The sequence below is a fragment of the Esox lucius genome, chromosome 4, assembly GCF_011004845.1.
Source record: "Esox lucius isolate fEsoLuc1 chromosome 4, fEsoLuc1.pri, whole genome shotgun sequence".
Taxonomy (NCBI): Eukaryota; Metazoa; Chordata; class Actinopteri; order Esociformes; family Esocidae; genus Esox; species Esox lucius.
The window spans coordinates 26731738-26753149 of NC_047572.1; the positions used below are offsets into that span (position 1 = coordinate 26731738).

At 43.2% G+C, this 21412-nt stretch overlaps 1 protein-coding gene across 10 annotated transcripts in view; it reads right to left on the minus strand.

Annotated features, from left to right (window-relative positions):
* The window catches only part of gria2b (glutamate receptor, ionotropic, AMPA 2b), a 52051-nt gene that overhangs the window by 21572 nt on the left and 9067 nt on the right, over nucleotides 1-21412 (minus strand). For all 10 annotated transcript variants that reach the window (XR_002196710.2, XM_010899867.4, XM_010899886.4 and 7 more), the window contains exon 3: nucleotides 3290-3529. Coding sequence is in view for 9 of the 10 variants with exons in the window: in XM_010899867.4 (XP_010898169.1) it covers nucleotides 3290-3529 (240 nt within the window). In the remaining variant the exon portion in view is untranslated. The remainder of the gene's footprint in view (nucleotides 1-3289; nucleotides 3530-21412) is intronic.

The window sequence follows — 21412 nt, forward strand, 5'->3', positions numbered from 1 at the left end:
CAACACTTTTAATGTTTTGGAATGACCTAGTCAATGACAAGTCGTACACGTAATTGGATGTTGGTTAAAGATCAGAATGAAGCAGTTGATGCTCAAAAACCAACAAATGTTTTGTGTTAAGCAGTTCTACATGGAAGAGTGGACAAAGAATGATTCCAAAGTGATTTCAGACCTATAAACAACTGCAGAAATGGTTTCTACATGGAAGAGTAGGCAAAGAATGATTCCAAAGTGATTGGAGACCTATAAACAACTGCGAATTATCTTCTTTGTTGAATATCTGAAAACATCCAGTGACAAGCAAAGGCAAAAGTATAGAAAATAAATATTTTCAGAGTGCACTCTGAGCCCTTTGCAGAGCGTTTCAATTCCTGGGCCTCAAGTGTGCCCACGGGACTAGCAGGCAAAGGACTAGTGTTGATCCAAACATTCCAACCGTGACAAGCAATCAGCTTATCTATCCATCTGAAGTTGGCTATCTTGCTATCTACATCCAAACACAAATGAGAGTAAACCTCACTTTGCCCATTTCCCCATCCTACCTGCACTGGTTAGACAATCTGGGGTTTTTAAAGTCATTCGTTATTCTGTGCCCCAGTGCTTCTTAACCTGAGTGCTTGGATAGCATGGAAATTCAATAGTGTGTGCATGTGCAAATACATGTACAGTCAAATAAAACAAACCCAAAGTCTCCATAATACCATAATGGGCTTTAACAGACTGGGTGGCCCCGTTAGGTGTCTCTAGAAGCCTTACACTGCTCTACACCGCCATTAATTTCAGCTGGACTCAAACAGGAATTGACCATTGACCAGTGATATGGAAAACAACCCCATTAGCAGAGACACTCTCCCCCCTAAGAGGATTCCTGTCAAGAAACACACCATAACCTCAGGCCAGTGATGGAGGCAGGCTGAGAGAAAACTAGAGAGAGGATCAGAGAGAGGGGGCGCGAGGCAGAGAGACATTTGAAATGCCTTCTAAAATGTTTCTGTGTACAGTTCACTTAGTATTTATTGTCTCTTCCACTTTTTGTTATTTATAATTTTTATTGCATCTTTCTTGTTTTCCACTGGCTTTGACAGTACACAAATGCTTCCCTTTCCAATAAATCATTTTGAATTGAATTGTAAGAGAGAAAAGGAGGGAGACAGAATGAGTAGTGAATTAAATTAATGCGGAAATAAAGTAGAGCTTTTGTTAGTCATTGGCACTAATATAGTAGAGATCACTAATACAGCTAACTGTCAAGATACGGCATCTTAATGTGACCTCTTTTGTCACAGGAGGAAATTAATCCCTCTACATGGAGATGTACAGTAGTCCAGAAGCTAGTCCCCCAGAAGACGGTATTTATCCCACTTCTTTGTGGAGATGTTCTGATTCAATATGTCAGCCTTCCATTACACTGGCTAACCAGCCTTTTGCTATGGTTAACAGATATCATCACACATTATAATACCGCTATCCTAACTTCGACATTTTGACCTGTTTGAAATAACGATTTATAACGAAAGGAACTGCTTATTTTATTTTGCCTTTCAGCTATTGTTATGGAAGTCTGATAATATTATATTAGTACTTTTGAGCTTTGCAAGCCACCTGGATTTCAGAAGGTTTGCACGGTTCACTTTACAGATAGAGTTTGCCCAGCAAGGCTATAATTACTCTTCCCTCTGGTGCTAAAATAACACTGTGTAACTCATTCTTCTACGCCTTGTAACCCTCCTAGCAGGACAGTCACATGAAATGCAATTCCTCTTGGGGAAATCCAGTCTAGGCCTGTGTCCTTTTCCATGTAGTGTCATATGAAGTAGTGTAATCACAACGAGTAAATAGCGTCTGACATGTAATATCCTCCAGCTTAACAACTGAAAGCAACAATTTAGCCCACTGCATGAAAAAAAAGAAAAATATAAATACTGGAAAACATCAACAGTGCTGAAAGCTTTCATGCTGATCGACAAAAATAGCTTTTGATATGAAAATCACTTTTTAGAGGCAGAATATTTCTAAAGAAAACAGACCTAGATTATTCCAACTTTTAGAAAGATTCAAATGCAGGGTCATTGTTCAGCAACATTTTATATAAGTTGTGTTCCATTGATAGAAGTTAATGCAATGGAAAACTGAAAACCTGTCAGCTTTCCAGAACCCAAATATCAGTTTTCGATGGATTTTAACAAGCATTTTCTATGCATTTTAGGATGCATGCCCCTAAGGCTAAATGCTGTATTTGTGGTGCATTATTAAAAGTACCGCATTTTGAATACATTTTAAGAGCTGAAAGTACATTTACAGTACACTATTTAGCCAGTTTTTATATTTAATGTGGTGTCGTTTTTCTATCACAGACACAAGATGCAATTCCTTCAGTGTTACAGAGCTGCCCTCCTACTTTGCTCCAAGCTAAGAGAACCTCCTACACAGGTGGTGAGATGGCCGTAGTTGATACTATCTGACAACTTGTTTGTCATGCACCACAATGCCCTTTACAGAGTGTCCTCCTGGTATACCTTGCTCTGTGTGTGGAACTAATGTGAACTCTATCTGCGTCTAGACAACATGGTGGTTGATGTGTACGCAATGTGTCACATCTGGCCTGACAGGCGGTCTCGTAACGTAACCTGCAGTGCATATAAAGTCTTATCATATTTTCTTCTGTCATGTGTTCGATTGCTTTGTAATTATATTTTGTTGTGTTGTCAGCGTCGCTCCATGAATACCTGAGTAATTTGAATGCACTGCACTGTCATTATGTGACCACTGGGAGTCTCGTCGACATTCTGATTTTCCCAAGTTGGAAAAAAGCATATTAAAATATTTTAATATTATCTATTTTTCCCAATACTATAAATGTAACGTAAACCTGAATTTCATTTGCATGCACTAAATGTTGAAAACATTTCTGGGCAAAAAATTTTACTCACCAAAATGTTTTGTATAAATGAACAGTTCAGTGTTAAACATTTTGGCCTGGTTTCGCAGATAGAGATTGAGCAAAGTCTCCATTGGGCTCTGTTTTTTTGTCGTATACTAGGCTGAATCTGTGTCCACAAACGTTCTCAGCAGATATACGTGATATAATCACCAACAATATCCATAGGCCTCCTAAAGGGTTTTCACTAGATTCCACAGCCACAAAGACTGATTCCAATACCACAAGCTTTTTGCTGTGGTTTCACTGATTTCTCTCGGAGCAGTACATTCAAATAGCATTTTTACTTGTCATTAAATGTCATAAAAATCGGAATGCACTGGGCAGTTACTTTGAGCCGGTGTATCTCACCTCTATCGCTGTCGTAGAGATAGGCAAACTTGTCCCACTTGTAGTACTCGATGAGGCTCAGCAGGGGTCCTTTGATGTCAGGCCTCATCTGGATAATGAACTGCTGAGTCCCATCCAGCGGGAAACTGGGGGTGATGAAGGACACATGGAGAGTTCCACAGAACGACGTTATCGTGTTGACCGACTTCTTGTCGTAGAATCCAAAGATGGCGTAGACTCCCCTTGAGAACTGGGAACAGACTGAGACAAGACAATTGGAAAAACAGTCATTAGTATACTGTATATACTTAAGTCTGGTGTGACGTTAAGATAGTCTTTTTTTTTCTTTTTTCTGGCTCAATCTTGATAAATGTTGTTGCGAAATGGGAATCTGATGGAGACGACAAACCTAAAAAAAATATTTTATTCACGACTGAGACTGGACTACTCATGACCAATCTTAAACTTTGTTTGAAACTTTATACACTTGGGTGTAATTGTCCCCCAGTCCCTGTGTGATACAAACATCTCCACCTCAATAGTTAAACATATAAAAGAAACAAAGCCCAGGCCAGATAAAGTGTGTGGGTACCCAGTTGACTGAATGCCGAAACATTTGTTATTCATTTGAGCTGAGGAAACCCCCGCATACAATGCCTCCCCAGCTCAGGGGCGTTGCTGGACAACATGATCCATGACACTTCCCAGTCACTTGTCAATTAGTGCCACAGTCAGTGCACCAACCTAGATAGTGGTAATCTGCTGGTCCAACAAAATGGGTTCTTGGACCACTGCGCCATTTAGGGAACACAGTCCCAATTACATTTGCGTGAAAATCAGGAATGTTCTGTCTAAAATGTCCGCTTTCCAAATTGCTTAGTAGAACCATTTTCAAAATCCATTTCAGTGCTTTTAACAAGACCATACAAAACTCTGGGCCGTACAATAACCAATCAAAGTCTTTTTTTAATAAGCCATTTGAAAAAATAAAATCTCTAACTTTATCACTACTTTGTATTGCCTTGAATTGCGCAGCTGGATTTAGCTGGTTAATGTATTATTGCTGTCCAAAAGCTTTGCAGAGGGAGTTCTTATTTCCAACATTAAAATATTTGCCAGCTAACAATTAAACTTTTATGGGCTTGCTGTTTCATAATTCAATACCAGGGCAATGGAAATGAAAGTGGTGTATTAGTGTGACCACTGCAGAAGACACCTCGTCCAATCTTCATGTTGGGTATGGATTCTATATAGGTCTATGGTCTGAGCATGTGTTACATTCTCAGAGAGACCGTTTGAGGGTCAGATACATCTCATGAGAGAGCTGTCGCTGGAAAGATTGAGTGCAATAGGAGATTACACTCAGCACTGAGATATATATATATATATATATCTAGAGTACACCTACACCATATGGCCCCGCTGTGACCCATATTATCACATGAAAGTGTAATGGCTTTTACCATACAGTTGCAGTATAGTTCTATCTTTGCTCTCTAAAGTCATTAATTGGCTTTCATGGATTTGGACTCTGTTTTTCTTCCTGTTTCCTCCAGTGCAGTAGATAGTTAACATTACGGATGGGATAATCCATCAAATTGGTTATTTGAGATGTATTACTTAGCAAAAGAAAATCTAAATACGAAGATCTTATCTTATTTCTATATTTTCATAAAGAACACTAAATGCACAAAGAACACTTTATGCATACATGTTAAACCTTAAAATAAATCACATCTCATATTTGTAACCATATAAAAAAATATTGTTCACACTTCACACAACAGAAACACATAAGCTTAAAATAAAGAACAGATAAATTAGTTACATAAAATAAACAATAATCTCCTGGAAGGACGGAGGAACCAATCCATTGTTGATCTGGGATGTTCTGCAAAATGTTGAATATTGAATATTAACAGCCTGTTATATTAAAACAGGTTCCATTTAATATAGATCACATGGCACATTCAGTAAATCTAATGCTAAATAAGAAAACAGGTTTACTGAGATGCAAAAATTCTGCATTGTGAGATGTCTGTCTTTCACTGCAGGGACAGACCACCGGATCTAATTATGTCTCTCAGTCAGTTCTGTAAAATGTAGGATGCGCAGCACAATGACAGTGGTTGAGCAGAGGTAAACATGAATATTGGCTAAGTGTTTCAGCTGTATTTCTATAACGTTTGGACAATTTGCATTTGTTGCTTGTAAATGCATATTGATCAAAGGTAGGTAAATCAGGTAAATTGACTTGGACATGTACATGTATGTCTCGACAATGTAATTAATGAAATGACTAATATAGCTCCAGCACAGTAAAACTGGGATGACTTGCTGATACTGGGGTATGAAGACATCTGCTGGCTCAGCTAAAATGGAAGTCCTGCTGCCAAAGATGTTTACAATTTATGGCAGATGTATTTAATCATTTTGGAGACATTATTGAATATCATGTGGTCCAGCCTTTGTGATTAGTTATCAAGCTAAGTTTAATACATGCTCTTATTGGCAGAAACAGTACCACCATGTGTAGAGACTGAAAGATGGATGTCTACCCAAGCCACTTCTAAATTGTGGACATCCAAGCCACTTCTAAAATATGGACTACCATGTGCTTTGAAAATACTCTATGCAGTAACCGTAGAGATGGCTTAGGAGAGAAAATGCATTCTAGCATGGGCATCGACATTAAATGTAGTCAACTGGGGGGTTCGTCCTTCTGTTTTTGGTTGATACATTCTGGTGACAAAATTTTTCATCCTTATTTGATCACAACTCCTGGTCATCAGGGGGGACCAGCCTCCTGGTCTTCAAAGAATAACACTGAAGTTGCCTACTTCAACATGGAGATATCGGTTCACAGATGAAAGCAACCTTCTTGGGCAAACTGACACCTTCAAGTATCTTACAACCTCATGATCTTACAACCTTCAACAAGGAGAAAGTATCTCCTTGAACCACTCATCAGCAATTACAGTTTAATACTTCCAGTTAACAAGCCCATCTAAAATCTTTACTGATCTGTTAAGTTGGCAGTTAAAGGTTTCTCAGGGGTCATCAGGAGACCTTTGTTAAAGGAGGTCTGATCACTCTGTCGATTTGCACCAATCCTTTTAGCTGATGACAATGACACCCAACTCATCAAATCTGATTTGTACCGGATGCTAACTACTGTCATCTGTCCCTGAGTGCCTGCAATGTACTGGACTGAAATGTCAGCAATGCTGAACCAGATCTAAATACGAAATGCTGTCGAAATAACTTTTGTATTGGTGATGAAATATTAGATCCTTTAAAGGTAAATTCAAACTTAATGCCTGTGAATGCCAACAACTGATATGTTGAAGTGTACCATTTCACTAAAACATTGTGTTGTGTACAGATTGTAAGGAGGAGATGACTGTGACTGCTATTCCTTGACTGCTATTATCCACAAACAGCATTTTCAAGCCATTGAACAGACGAGATGTCTCCCACTGTCTCTTAAGGATATATCCACTGTCAGGCCCGTGGTTGTTAACTGACAGGTCCTGGCAGTGGTTCGGCTTTAGATGTCAGCTTAAGCTTACAAGCAGTCTCTCAGCTCTAACCTACCAAACGTATATTTGCCTACCGAAGTCGCTGAAACCAAGAACTCAGTTCAAACTAGAACACTCATGGTATTTCCACAGTAGTTTTACTCTTGAATAAAATCCCAGAATGGCTTTGATTAGTAGAAAAAAAGCTTGTACTACGAGACAGACTCCAGACAAAAAGCTGACATTGTTTATAGTTTTTAGGACCAGTAAGTTGGGCATTAGCAGTACTTTGTAAACATAGAAAATGTCATTACTGTGGAGGACCAAATAAAATCCAACAATGACTTTTAATGCAAAAACTCTATTGTTTGAAGTGTACAAAAAAAACACAACAACTAAACGGAAAAGTGGTGGGCAGCATTTTGCATTCGGATATTGTAGGGCATCTGGACAAATCTGTATGTTGTTTCTGCGCTAATGCTAGTTTTCACATTTCTATCAGGCAGTGTGTTGAAAGTACTGTCTGCTTGTCTGTCTGCATCCCTGTCTGTCCGTAGGTCTGTCTTTATGTGTATGGGTACGTTTGTGTGTTCATGAATCACATTGGTGCATTGGGTGTGTGAACATGCTTACGTGTGTTGTTTCTTTGGCAGTGATGTCATCGAGGTGAGACTGAACTTTAACCTCAACAAGCTATAAGAAGATAGGTTGCTTCGCCAAGGTGGTCCATTTTCGTCGCTGAACATCAGAATAATATTTGTAATTGTGGAAAATGCCATGGTCATATAAAAGGTACAAGGGACATGGGCAAGGAGACTTGAGGTTTCACCCGTTGCCATATATGTTAGGACTGTTCACAGTTCCAATTCCAACCCCATCACCAGGACGAAATACAACCTCCAGATCCCAAGATCCTCCAGATCCCAAGATCCTCCAGATCCCAATCACAACAAATGCACACTCCTCCCAGCTCCCAATCATAGAAATTCTACGCCTTTTCAAGAGTTTTCTAATTTTTTTTTATCCCAGCATGCCTTCGGTGTTTACAATTTAACTTATTCTAGTCGGTACCTTCACCTGAGCCTTTTTTACATATGCACTTGTATTTTGGACGTTGCCTGCTAGTTTACATAGTTATGTATATTATTTCTATACTTACTGTATCTATAATAAACAATACTTCTACCCATATTGTTTTTAAATTGCTGCTAGATTACACTGTCATGTATATTATTGCTATATTTTTTATATAGTTTTATATTCTTTATATAGTCCTTAATTCTTACTACATACAGTAAATGTTGTGTGCCATGTCACAAGAATTTCTTTGTGCAGGATGACGCTGTGTTATTTGGTTCTATTGAGAAATAAACACTGAACTTCGTACTTCTGGATTTCCTTTGTTCGTATCGACTAGTCGACTTCTGCCTGTTCACATTTGACCATGCTGTTTGCCTGCTTGTGGAGTTTGATTAATTAAATTCTACCCGCTCTGCAATTGGGACAATACCTCTGCCTCTCCCGAGTCATACTGTGGGAGAATTAATGGAGCAATGTTGCCAATGAGACATACAATTTTTGCAAGAAACATTTTAATACAGAGAATCGTGACCCAGTCCTCACCTTTGAGGACTAAAGGTGAATGCAATTCCATCAAGTTACCCAGTTCAACCCGGGAAGACAAGACAGACTGTAAGTAATAGTTCCAATTGCTATGTAATAATACACAAAGTACAAATTTTTCTCTCTCAAGCAAATTAAGTTTGCCTGTCCGAAGTGAATATCAAAGACGAAATAAGTAACTTGCTTTCTAGCTAGTGAGTATTAACTTTCATTTACTGTGATGTATACACTTACCCTCTCCTTGAACTGCCACCTTAACGTGGTGGAGGGGTTTGAGTACCCGAGTGACCCTAGGAGCTATGTTGTCTGGGGCTATATGCCCCTGGTAGGGTCTCCCAAGGCAAACAGGTCTTAGGCGACGGGTCAGACTAAGAGCGGTTCAAACCCCCCTTAATGATGAAAAAAATATTGAGTACCGTGACGTCGCCCGGTATGGCGCAGCCGGGGCCCCACCCTGGAGCCAGGCCCGGGGTTGGGGCTCGTATGCGAGCGCCTGGTGGCCGGGCCTTCCCCCATGGGGCCCGGCCGGGCTCAGCCCGAACGGACGACGTGGGGCCGCCCTCCCGTGGGCTCACCACCCACAGGAGGGACCATAAGGGGCCGGTGCGAAGAGGATCGGGCGGCAGTCGAAGGCAGGGGCCTAGACAACCCGATCTCTGGACACGGAAACTAGTTCTAGGGACGTGGAATGTCACCTCGCTGGCGGGGAAGGAGCCTGAGCTAGTGCGTGAGGTTGAGAGGTTCCGATTAGAGGTAGTCGGGATCACCTCTACGCACGGCTTGGGCTCTGGAACCACACTCCTTGAGAGAGGATGGACTCTTCACCACTCTGGAGTTGCCCATGGTGAGAGGCGGCGGGCTGGTGTGGGTTTGCTTATAGCTCCCCAGCTCTGCCGCCATGTGTTGGAGTTTACCCCGGTGAACGAGAGGGTCGTTTCCCTGCGCCTACGGGTCGGGGATAGGTCTCTCACTGTTGTTTGTGCCTACGGGCCGAACGGCAGTGCAGAGTACCCGACCTTCTTGGAGTCTCTGGGAGGGGTGCTGGAAAGTGCTCCGACTGGGGACTCTATTGTTCTACTGGGGGACTTCAACGCCCACGTGGGCAACGACAGTGACACCTGGAGGGGCGTGATTGGGAGGAACGGCCCCCCTGATCTGAACCCGAGTGGTGTTCAGTTATTGGACTTCTGTGCTAGTCACAGTTTGTCCATAACGAACACCATGTTCAAGCATAAGGGTGTCCATCAGTGCACGTGGCACCAGGACACCCTAGGCCGCAGGTCGATGATCGACTTTGTTGTCGTCTCATCTGACCTGCGGCCGTATGTCTTGGACACTCGGGTGAAGAGAGGGGCGGAGCTGTCAACTGATCACCACCTGGTGGTGAGTTGGATCCGATGGCGGGGGAGAAAGCTGGACAGACTCGGCAGGCCCAAGCGTACTGTAAGGGTCTGCTGGGAACGTCTGGCCGAGTCTCCTGTCAGAGAGATCTTTAACTCCCACCTCCGGCAGAGCTTCGACTGGATCCCGAGGGAGGTTGGAGATATTGAGTCCGAGTGGACCATGTTCTCCACCGCCATTGTCGAAGCGGCCGCTCGGAGCTGTGGCCGTAAGGTCTCCGGTGCCTGTCGAGGCGGCAATCCCCGAACCCGGTGGTGGACACCGGAAGTAAGGGATGCCGTCAAGCTGAAGAAGGAGTCCTATCAGGCCTGGTTGGCTTGTGGGACTCCTGACGCAGCTGACGGGTACCGACAGGCCAAGTGGGCTGCAGCCCGGGTGGTTGTGGAGGCAAAAACTCGGGCCTGGGAGGAGTTCGGTGAGGCCATGGAGAAGGACTATCGGCTGGCCTCGAAGAGATTCTGGCAAACCATCCGGCGCCTCAGGAGAGGGAAACAGTGCCCTACCAACGCTGTTTACAGTAGAGGTGGGCAGCTGTTGACCTCAACTGAGGATGTCGTCGGGCGGTGGAAGGAATACTTCGAGGATCTCCTCAATCCCGCCGTCACGCCTTCCATTGAGGAAGCAGAGGATGAGGGCTCAGAGGTGGACTCGTCCATCACCCGGGCTGAAGTCACCGAGGTGGTTAAGAAACTCCTCGGTGGCAAGGCACCGGGGGTGGATGAGATCCGCCCTGAGTACCTCAAGTCTCTGGATGTTGTGGGGCTGTCTTGGCTGACACGCCTGTGCAACATCGCGTGGCAGTCGGGGACAGTGCCTCTGGGATGGCAGACCGGGGTGGTGGTCCCTCTTTATAAGAAGGGGGACCGGAGGGTGTGTTCCAACTATAGGGGGATCACACTTCTCAGCCTCCCCGGGAAAGTCTATGCCAGGGTTCTGGAGAGGAGAATACGGCCGATAGTAGAACCTCGGATTCAGGAGGAACAGTGTGGTTTTCGTCCAGGCCGCGGAACACTGGACCAGCTCTATACCCTCTACAGGGTGATGGAGGGTTCATGGGAGTTTGCCCAACCAGTCCACATGTGTTTTGTGGATTTGGAGAAGGCATTCGACTGTGTCCCTCGTGGCATCCTGTGGAGGGTGCTTCGGGAATATGGGGTCCTGGGTCCTTTGCTAAGGGCTGTCAGGTCCCTGTACGACCGAAGCAGGAGCTTGGTCCGCATTGCCGGCAGTAAGTCAGACTTGTTCCCTGTGCATGTTGGACTCCGGCAGGGCTGCCCTTTGTCACCGGTTCTGTTCGTAATTTTTATGGACAGAATTTCTAGGCGCAGCCAGGGGCCGGAGGGTGTCAGGTTTGGGGACCACACGATTTCGTCTCTGCTCTTTGCGGATGATGTTGTCGTGTTGGCCCCTTCAAGCCAGGACCTTCAGCATGCACTTGGACAGTTTGCAGCCGAGTGTGAAGCGGTGGGGATGAAAATCAGTACCTCCAAATCCGAGGCCATGGTCATCAGTCGGAAAAGGGTGGCTTGCCCACTTCAGGTTGGTGGAGAGTGCCTGCCTCAAGTGGAGGAGTTTAAGTATCTAGGGGTCTTGTTCACGAGTGAGGGAAGGATGGAACGGGAGATTGACAGACGGATCGGTGCAGCTTCTGCAGTAATGCGGTCGATGTATCGGTCTGTCGTGGTGAAGAAAGAGCTGAGCCGTAAGGCGAAGCTCTCGATTTACCGGTCAATCTACGTTCCTACTCTCACCTATGGTCATGAGCTTTGGGTCATGACCGAAAGGACAAGATCCCGGATACAGGCGGCCGAAATGAGCTTTCTCCGCAGGGTGGCTGGGCGATCCCTTAGAGATAGGGTGAGAAGCTCGGTCACCCGGGAGGAGCTCAGAGTAGAGCCGCTGCTCCTCCACATCGAGAGGGGTCAGCTGAGGTGGCTTGGGCATCTGTTTCGGATGCCTCCGGGACGCCTTCCTGGGAAGGTGTTCCGGTCCCGTCCCACCGGGAAGAGACCCCGGGGAAGACCTAGGACACGCTGGAGGGACTATGTCTCCCGGCTGGCCTGGGAACGCCTCGGTGTCCCCCCGGAAGAGCTGGAGGAAGTGTCTGGGGAGAGGGAAGTCTGGGCATCCCTGCTTAGACTGCTGCCCCCGCGACCCGGCCCCGGATTAAGCGGAAGATGATGCGATGCGATGCGATGCGATGTATACACTTACTCTTCCCGAAATAACCTGTTGGATAGATACACGATTGTGAACAAAACTGCCCGGTAAACACAGGAATTACCCGTTTATTTGCAATAAGAATTATTTAGAGGAATACAACATCGTCATGTTGTTTGAGGTAAACAACGCCACTTGTCTCAGTTTGGAGTCTTTTAGAGTCGTTTTCCGCTTGCAGTGCAGCTTTGCGATTGTGTTACGTAGCGTTTCCATTCATGAATTTCTACGACGCTAATAACGCAAATTAGTGACTGAGACAGAACTGAATAATGGATTGTTTGAAAAATTACTACTGTATGTGCCTCATACAGGGATAAGTGGACTCTCACGGAAATGTGATTTTTGGATGAACTATCCCTTTAAGCAACAGACATTTCTGCAGTTGGATACAGTGTGAGACTTAGTCAAATAAAGATACATTGGGCAAATGACTAACTCCAGCAGATGAACATAAAATCCCTTTCAGGGGAGGCCTGTGCATCGCTGCAGCCAATTCATGAGCAAATGTTACTTAGTGTTGTCAAAGTTACTGAAGGTCTACAGCTATTGCGCTAATGCCATAGTTAGTAATTGCCCGAGCACTAGAAGGCTCATGCACACAGATATGTGCTAACGCTAGCCACAAATTCCTTTGACTATATATGGCATACTTCCCGAAAATCAGGAACTCCCTACAACTTCTGCTGAGTTCTACCCAGAGCAGGTGGAAGGGCCACTGCTCTGTGAGAGTGAGTACTAAAGAGTTACTAGAGGGAGAATGTAGACATTACCATAACTGTATATTAGGCGTTCAGCCCTAATTGACTAGCTGTCTGAATCTCTCTGTGCGGAGACGGTGCAGGCTCGTGTTCCTCCGAAACTCCACTGCATCCCAAGCATGTCATCTCATTTCAGCTTGTTAGACGTCCATAGTAATGATGGGGTAATGGAAGTCGTAGGTCACCCGAGACATTCAACTCCTTTCAAGGCCAAACATCCTCATTAGATCAGTAGGATGTATGTATGTCAAAATCCCACAGCTATAAAATACCACAAAAATCAGCAAAACAACATTTCAAGACATATTTTGTTGGACCAGCTGTTAATCAGATGCAATTGTGTTTTACAGTAATGTAATAGTGATTGAGTTCACCTACATGGGTCCCAAAACGATGTTCACTGGGTGGTTGCTTTTTACATTCCAGTATTTCAATTTTGTAAAATGTTTGGTTTGCCAGTAGGCTGAATCTGAACAGACCAGCACAGGCCTAAATAAAAGCCTATATTGGTCAAGATCATCTCATAATAACTAATGATAGATCACAGCTATAAAATATCTTGGTGCAGTGCCGGTTCTGACGATCTGTGTAACCTTCAGCAGTGACGCAAGCAGAGGGTATACCCTACAAAGTATATTTAGCTGTCCCAATTAACTGGCCTCGTTTACCAGCTCCGTGACAGGCTGTTGTAAAAGGTGTCTTTTCCCTTTCAGCCAATAGATTCAGCCTGTTGTACTTTGTTACAACGATGCTCATCGTACCTGAGATGTGAAACTCAAAACGAATTACAGTTGTTTTAGTTGACTGACCAAGATAGCTTTGGCGCATGAGGTTTGATGTGTTAATAGACAGGTCATCACTGAAGGGCCACCTCACCTGTATGCCTTCTTTCTGTCGCTGAAAATAATCCTGTTTCATTGTTGTTAGATTTGTTGCTGCTTGTATATTCTGTCTTTTTGATGTCCTTAATTAAAAAAAAATCTTTACAAAATGACCGGCCAAACAAACATTTAATCTGTGTTTGTGTGGGTGTGGCTGCATTGTATACATCACCCTTCAATTGTGTTTGTGATTGAGTTATGGGATGTACGAGATGCCATTAGTATCACACACACACAGATTCACAGACACGCATGCACTCCACATGGTCTTCGTCGTCAGCTGAGTCCTAACAGAGTAGCTGTTAGAAATAACACTGCTCCAACACTCAGGGTTTTATTTTTGGATGGCGTTCAGGCGTAGCTCATGTCAAACACGTCAGTCCTGACCTGTTATAGCCAGCGCTCTTATGTTCACAAACTGCCCTGAAACCATAACTAGTTCACCTGTTTCAGGTCAGCTGGTTTTCCCTTAAATTGGGAGGGCTGTTCATCTTCCAGGTGTGTTCTTAAGGTGCTTGTTTCCGGTTAGGCTGGCAGGGACATTTTCGGGGGGGATACAGAACAAGCCATGGTTCACTGCTGAGCCGAGAAGACTCCATTGTGATAGCGGAAAGCCCAAGGCCTCGCCAGTCTTCCACAACCATCCCCAAAACTCTTTTCAGGACACCCTACCCTTTCTCAGCACCCCACTTCCAAGGTCACTTTCCTTTAGAAAGGTGTCTACTGACATTCTTTGTCTTTATCCTTGATCTTTGTCCAGCTACTGTGAACGGTTCTGACAGTCTGCATTGTTTATGCCATTCTGGAGCAATTAGATGCCTGTAGGAGCTTTTTGACATGACCTATTATAAACAAGTGGTTTTGTTTACAGTTTCATTGGAGCGATTCACGGTCCTATAAGGCCTTATCAATAATGCATGTAATCTTGCTTCTTCCCTGCGTTTTGCATGTCCCTGCTCAACCATATCATGTAATTTACTGTAGGCTTAGCCCGTCTCAGTCCAAATGCACATGCTTAGTGTACAATGTGGACTGATGTTAGGTTCTGTCTTTGTTCTGTTTGATTTTTGCCTTTCTTCTTGAATGCCTGTTCTGCAAATGTTTTCCCCCTTGGTTCTTAATCGTCATTATCGCTTTCACCTGTGTCTTGTTGGCCCCCTTGTCATGTCCCTATTTAAGTTTCTCCTGCCCTAGTGCATTCTGTCAGTCATCATTGCATGTTACAGTTGTCCTGCTACGACAAGCATTTTCTTTTGTTTGTTCCACCACCTGTGTCCTGCAACCTCCTTGGATCGTGACTGCCTGCAAACATTTTGAAGATGTAGCTAATTGGTCTACATTTTATTATTTACTTCCTGTAGGCTGTTTAATGAACTCACTGAATTTGATTCCACTGAATCAAGAAGCGGCCACATTCTTGCCCGGACACACACATACAGCTTAGTAGTTCATTAAACCCAGCCTTTTAGTGCAAAGTACCTGACATTCTCGATCGGGAAATTGGCTAAAACATTTCAGATACACCATTAAAGCCTGTAATGCTACTACCTGGCCTAAGCTCTACCGCTGTGTTGGGGTTGGTTAAGTCTGAGCCCCTCTGGGGGAGGCAGGGGGAAAGCCCCGGGACGGAGCTTCTGTGTAAGAGTGAGTTTGTGACTGTGTCACTGTCTCAGCCACCATCCGTACCCTGCGGGGTCCTGAGTACTTGTCACTTGTTTAGCTACTGCACAGGCTGTTTCCTGCTCCGATTACAATTCCCCCGTGGCAACGAGGGAAATCACCAGAAAGATCCTCAGCGGCGGTTTCTGATCTGTTGGTCTAGATTGAGGAAAGAAGCTCAGTGAATTTTTCCCACAGCCCTTATCTTGGTCTAGTGATATCATTCCAATGTGTCACGCCCCCCCCCCCCCTGCTTTTTGCAGCAACTAAGAATGGCGGTAACCCTCAAAAGTAGATAGACACATTGAGTCCTGAACAGGAGATTTAGTTAATGAGAGAAATGCCATATAACCTCCAAACACTCACACACATGCGCATGTAAATGCATACTTCGATTTGACACAATGTATGCATGTCCCAATGAAGTATGTTTTGTCTAGAGGTGTAACAGCCCATACCATATATGGCCAGGACACAGGATATGTAACCTTTGTAGACTGGAAGTATGTTTTCCTTGTTTTCGCTACACAAAGTGTTAACACTCTCTCAAGGTCCCCATTGTTCCTCCTAATCGGATAGACAAGGGTGCGCTGACCCTGTTTGTACCAGGCTCCTGCCAGTTGTGCATATGAGTGAGCAAGGCGAATCACTGATATTAAGTGTCTTGGGTGTGACCGTAGGTGGCTACTGTCAGTTCGTTGGTAGCATTAAGTGGATTGTAAACCTTCCAATGAAATTATGATATTATACTCCTGGACAGTCCTGTTCAAAATGTATTGTTTTGCTAACATTACTGACCATTGCTAGCAAACCTCGCATCCTTACTTGGTAGCTGTGAGATTGTTTTGATTATATCATCATACCTGCTAGATAGATTTAGCTTAACCTATGCTAAGTCTGATTAGTTTTAGATGGCAGACAGCAGAATGGCAGACAAAAGGACTGACATGAGGACATTCTTCATAAAAAGCCTAAAATATTTGTACAAAGATGTTTACCTTCACATCGTTATGAACTAGCCGACACACAGTTGATAATGACTCTCATAGTTTTTTTGAAATAACTTACAAATGAAGCAGAAATGTACTTTTCTTACTAAACAGCATGCATTAATTTATCATTTATCAGGTGAATTAAGAGGGGCCAGCTGCTCAAAGCAGCAGTGTGGAGGAAGGTAGAGGTGGAGAAACAAGGTCACGGGTGAGGTCTTAAAATGGTTTTGCTAGTTTTTATAATAGTGAAAGTATGACACAGTTTATCCATCTGTTTAGCTAGTAAGTAAAGCTGATGTTAGCGTGAGAAAAATTACATATTTTACTGAACTACATGACTCAAAGGAAAGAATCTTACTGTAGCTGCATTCTGTGAATAAACAGAATCTTTTTTTTTTTACTTTTATTCTATATGATGAAATATTTGGTGTATGCAAGTTTGTGTGGGTAGGTTTTCATAAGCTTGAATTTGCTAATCATTTTTGTGATTGGGCAGGACTATCGATGGGATGGTCGAAAATATTTGTTCCCACCAACGTAAAACCAAACCAGTGTTCAAGGACTAAAAAGGATTCGAAAGTTTGACAAAGAAAAATGTACAAACCCTTACATAACATTTCCATTAATTATAATCCACAATAATTCGCATTTCCTGTTGCTGGAGGATTATTTTACGGTTGCATCTCTAGCTTTACTTATCAACCATTGTCAGTGACAGATTTGCAAGCAGGCATTGAATGGCTGATGTTTTTCTTTCTCTCTGTCCTCTTTGCCTGTTTAAACTGTCTCTTTTTCTTTTAGTACACAATTTTATACCAGCATATTAAGATGGCGGTTGACATCGGTTGAGCCATGTCTATATGGCAGTCAAAAATGTTTTATAAAAATGAAAAATGACAAGCGTTCTCCAGCTCTCAGCACCGCTGCCCAGTGAAGGTAAACACAAATGCAACGGCATTAAAACCAACACACTCAAACATACACATTTAGGAAACTTTTTCCGGTTTTCAAAATGTTTAACCATCCCAAGGTTTTTCTTTTATCTTTCCTCTGGGTTCCACAGATCTTTCTTCGTTTAACACCTGAATCTCAAATCACTCCACAAAAATAAATGAGTGTAATAACAGTATGTCGGTGTGGATATTAAGTATCTTTAGGGGACCATCGAGTTTTAGTGATGCATTGGGGGATTTATTTTTGTCTTTGTCCGGGTAGCTGCTCTGTAGCAGCACAGAACACAAAAGAGCTCAGTCAAATCGCTCCCTCCCATCCTGGTTTTATTTCTCTCATTCCACCTGAGGTGTCCCATGTATTGTCTGGTTGTTTGGTTGGGGAGAGGGTTGGTTGACAAAGAGTCTCCTATAACTGTCTTCAAATTCAACAAATCTCTGTATGGTACCTATCTACTTTGATTCCCCCCAGATATTGTAAACTGACTCAGCAGAAGAACCGACAACGATTTTGCAACGCAAAAGACACATTGATTCTCATCAAATACACATTGATGCATCAAACAGACACAGACCCTCATCACTAAACATTGCAGGGATGCTATTTGACATCTTTGTGTGTTTCTAGCAAAATTCTAAGCATAAACTACCATTCAAAAACTACCATTTAAATAACATCAAATGTGTTCAGAAATACAGTGTAGACACTGAGGCCCTTTATCAGACTGTACTGTGTTCCAAGGACACGTTGTGTCTGCTAATCCAAGTTTATCATTTTAAAAGGCTATTTGACTCTTAGAAAACCCTTTTGCAATTATGGTTGCACAGCTGAAAACTGGTCTTCTTATGACTAGTTGAGTATCTGAAGCATCAGCAGTTGTGGGTTTGATTACAGGCTCAAAATGGCCAGAAACAAACAACTTTCCTCTGAAACTCGTCAGTCTATTGCAAAGAAACTGAAGATCTCATACACCGTTGTGTCCTACTCCCTTCACCAAACAGGGAAAACTAGCTTGAACCAGAATTGAAAGAGGGGTGGGAGGCCCCGGTGCACAACTGAGCAAGAGGACAAATGCATGAATGTGTCTAGTTTGAGAAACAGACGCCTCACAGGTCCTCAACTGGCAGCTTCATAAATAGTATCCGCAACACACCAATATCATTGTCAACAGTGAAGACGCAACTCCAGGATGCTGGCCTTTTCCCCCCCAGTCTTCCTCTGTCCAGCGTCTGTGTTGTTTTGCCAATCTTAATTTTTTCTTTTTAGTAGCCAGTCTGAGATATGGCTTTTTCTTTGCAACTATGCCTAGAAGTTGCTTCTTCACTGTTGACAGTGAGGCAGTTTTAGCTGTGCTGACATAATTGCGAATGGGTTTTCTAATGATCAATTAGCCTTTTGAAATGATCAACTTAGACTAGCAAACACAATGTGCCATTGGAATGCAGGAGAGGTAGTTGCTGATAATGGGCCTCTGCACGCCTATGTAGTTATTCCATGAACAATCTTTTGTTTCTAAGTGAGCCCAAACTTTTGAAGGATAGTGTATATGTATCAACATATCTGTATAAAAACATAAGAGAACACGTCCTGAAGCAGACACAACCGACTGGACTTTTGGGAGTTGCCAAGTCAATGGGAGAGATTAAGATTATGTCGATTATATATCTAAGGCAAAACCTTAGATTCAAAACCAATTACGAAACAGTCATTACTACCACCTCGTGAAAGTGACGAACTGACACGTTTTCATTTAGCCATGGTATATAAGACCGTAAACCATAGGTATGATATTACTACGCTTTTTACGGCTTGTATTTGTATTGTTGACAAATTTATAATAGTAAAAAAGAATCTCGGGGGCTAGTGGTATAATGGCAAAATCCACAATGCATTGTGACTAAAAACAATTCTTAGCTATTTAGCTATTGGTGATACCGCACCCCCACTAGCTGTGTTATATTGGTGTTACCACACCACCACGTGCCTTGTTGCTTCCATATTAAATAGGAGATCTTTTAATTGGACGGCCTGGAAATACACAGATTGGTCTGTGTGACACGACCGTAAGACCCATAATGACGTGTTTCCGTTCATGTGCTGTGCTAGCTAAAGTCATAAAATGAAAGTCATGAAATCTCCTACAAATGTGAAACAGGATTTCAAATAAAGAAGCTGTTTCTTTCTGTCATTATAATGTGCTATCTTGGGTTAGGCCAGGGAGACAGGTTGCCATGGAAACCAAGCAGACTCCCCAGCTGTTTGCTGGAGCTGAATGTCTCACATTATACTGGAAATACTCTGATGTGGAACAGCACACACTTGTTCCTGAGATTGAGATACTATCGGTTGCCCAAGACGGTGCAGGTTGGAAGTGTGGATTGAAAGAATTTTCCCAAGAGGAATATTCAACACCTCATAATACCCACAAAATCTTACTTCAGGCTTACCGTGGCTCTGCATTTTGATAACTACAGTGGGGAGAACAAGAATTTGATACACTGCTGATTTTGCAGGGTTTCCCACTTACAAAGCATGTAGAAGTCTGTATTTTTATCATAGGTACTCTTCAACTGTGAGTGACAGAATATTTTTTTTTAATCCAGAAAATCACATTGTCTGATTTTTAAGTAATTGATTTGCATTTTATTGCATGAAATAAGTATTTGAATAATCAGAAAAGCAGAACTTAATATTTGGTACAGAAACCTTTGTTTGCAATTACAGAGATCATACGTTTCCTGTAGTTCTTGACCAGGTTTGCACACACTGCAGCAGGGATTTTGGCACACTCCTCCATACAGACCTTCTCCAGATCCTTCAGGTTTCGGGGATGTCACTGGGCAATACAGACTTTCAGCTCCCTCCAAAGATTTTCTATTGGGTTCAGGTCTGGAGACTGGCTAAGCCACTCCAGGACCTTGAGATGCTTCTTACGGAGCCACTCTTTAGTTGCCCTGGCTTTGTGTTTCGGGTCGTTGTCATGCTGGAAGACCCAGCCACGACCCATCTTCAATGCTCTTACTGAGGGAAGGAGGTTGTGGGCCAAGATCTCGCGATACATGGCCCCATCCATCCTCCTCTCAATACAGTGCAGTCGTCCTGTCCCCTTTGCTGAAAAGCATCCCCAAAGAATGATGTTTCCACCTCCATGCTTCACGGCTGGGATGGTGTTCTTGGGGTTGTACTCATCCTTCTTCTTCCACCAAACATAGCGAGTGGAGTTTAGACCAAAAACCTCTATTTTGGTCTCATCAGACAACATGACCTTCTCCCATTCCTCCTCTGGATCATCCAGATGTTCATTGGCAAACTTCAGACGGGCCTGGACATGCGCTGGCTTGAGCAGGAGGACCTTGCGTGCACTGTAGGATTTTAATCCATGATGGCATAGTGTGTTACTAATGGTTTTCTTTGAGACTGTGGTCCCAGCTCTCTTCAGGTCATTTACAAGGTCCTGCCATGTAGTTCTGGGCTGATGCCTCACCTTCCTCATGATCATTGATGCCCCACAAGGTGAGATCATGCATGGAGCCCAGGACCGAGGCAGACTGACATCTTGAACTTCTTCCATTTTCTAATAATTGTGCCAACTGTTGTTGCCTTCACACCAAGCTGCTTGCCTATTGTCCTGTAGCGCATTCCCAGCCTTGTGCAGGTCTACAATTTTATCCCTGATGTCTTACACAGCTCTCTGGTCTTGGCCATTGTGGAGAGGTTGGAGTCTGTTTGATTGAGTGTGTTGACAGGTGTCTTTTATACAGGTAACGAGTTCAAACAGGTGCAGTTAATACAGGTAATGAGTGGAGAACAGGAGGGCTTCTTAAAGAAAAACGAACAGGTCTGCGAGAGCCGGAATTCTTACTGGTTTGTAGGTGATCAAATATTTATATCATGCAATAAAATGCAAATTAATTATTTAAAAATCATACAATGTGATTGTCAGGATTTTTGTTTTAGATTCCGTCTCTCACAGTTGAAGTGTACCTATGATAAAAATTACAGACCTCTACATGCTTTGTAGGTAGGAAAACCTGCAAAATCGGCAATGTATCAAATACTTGTACTCCCCACTGTATGTAAATCACGTCAGGACAAGATGACGTTTGTCAACATGTTTGCATCAGTTCACTCTGTGAAA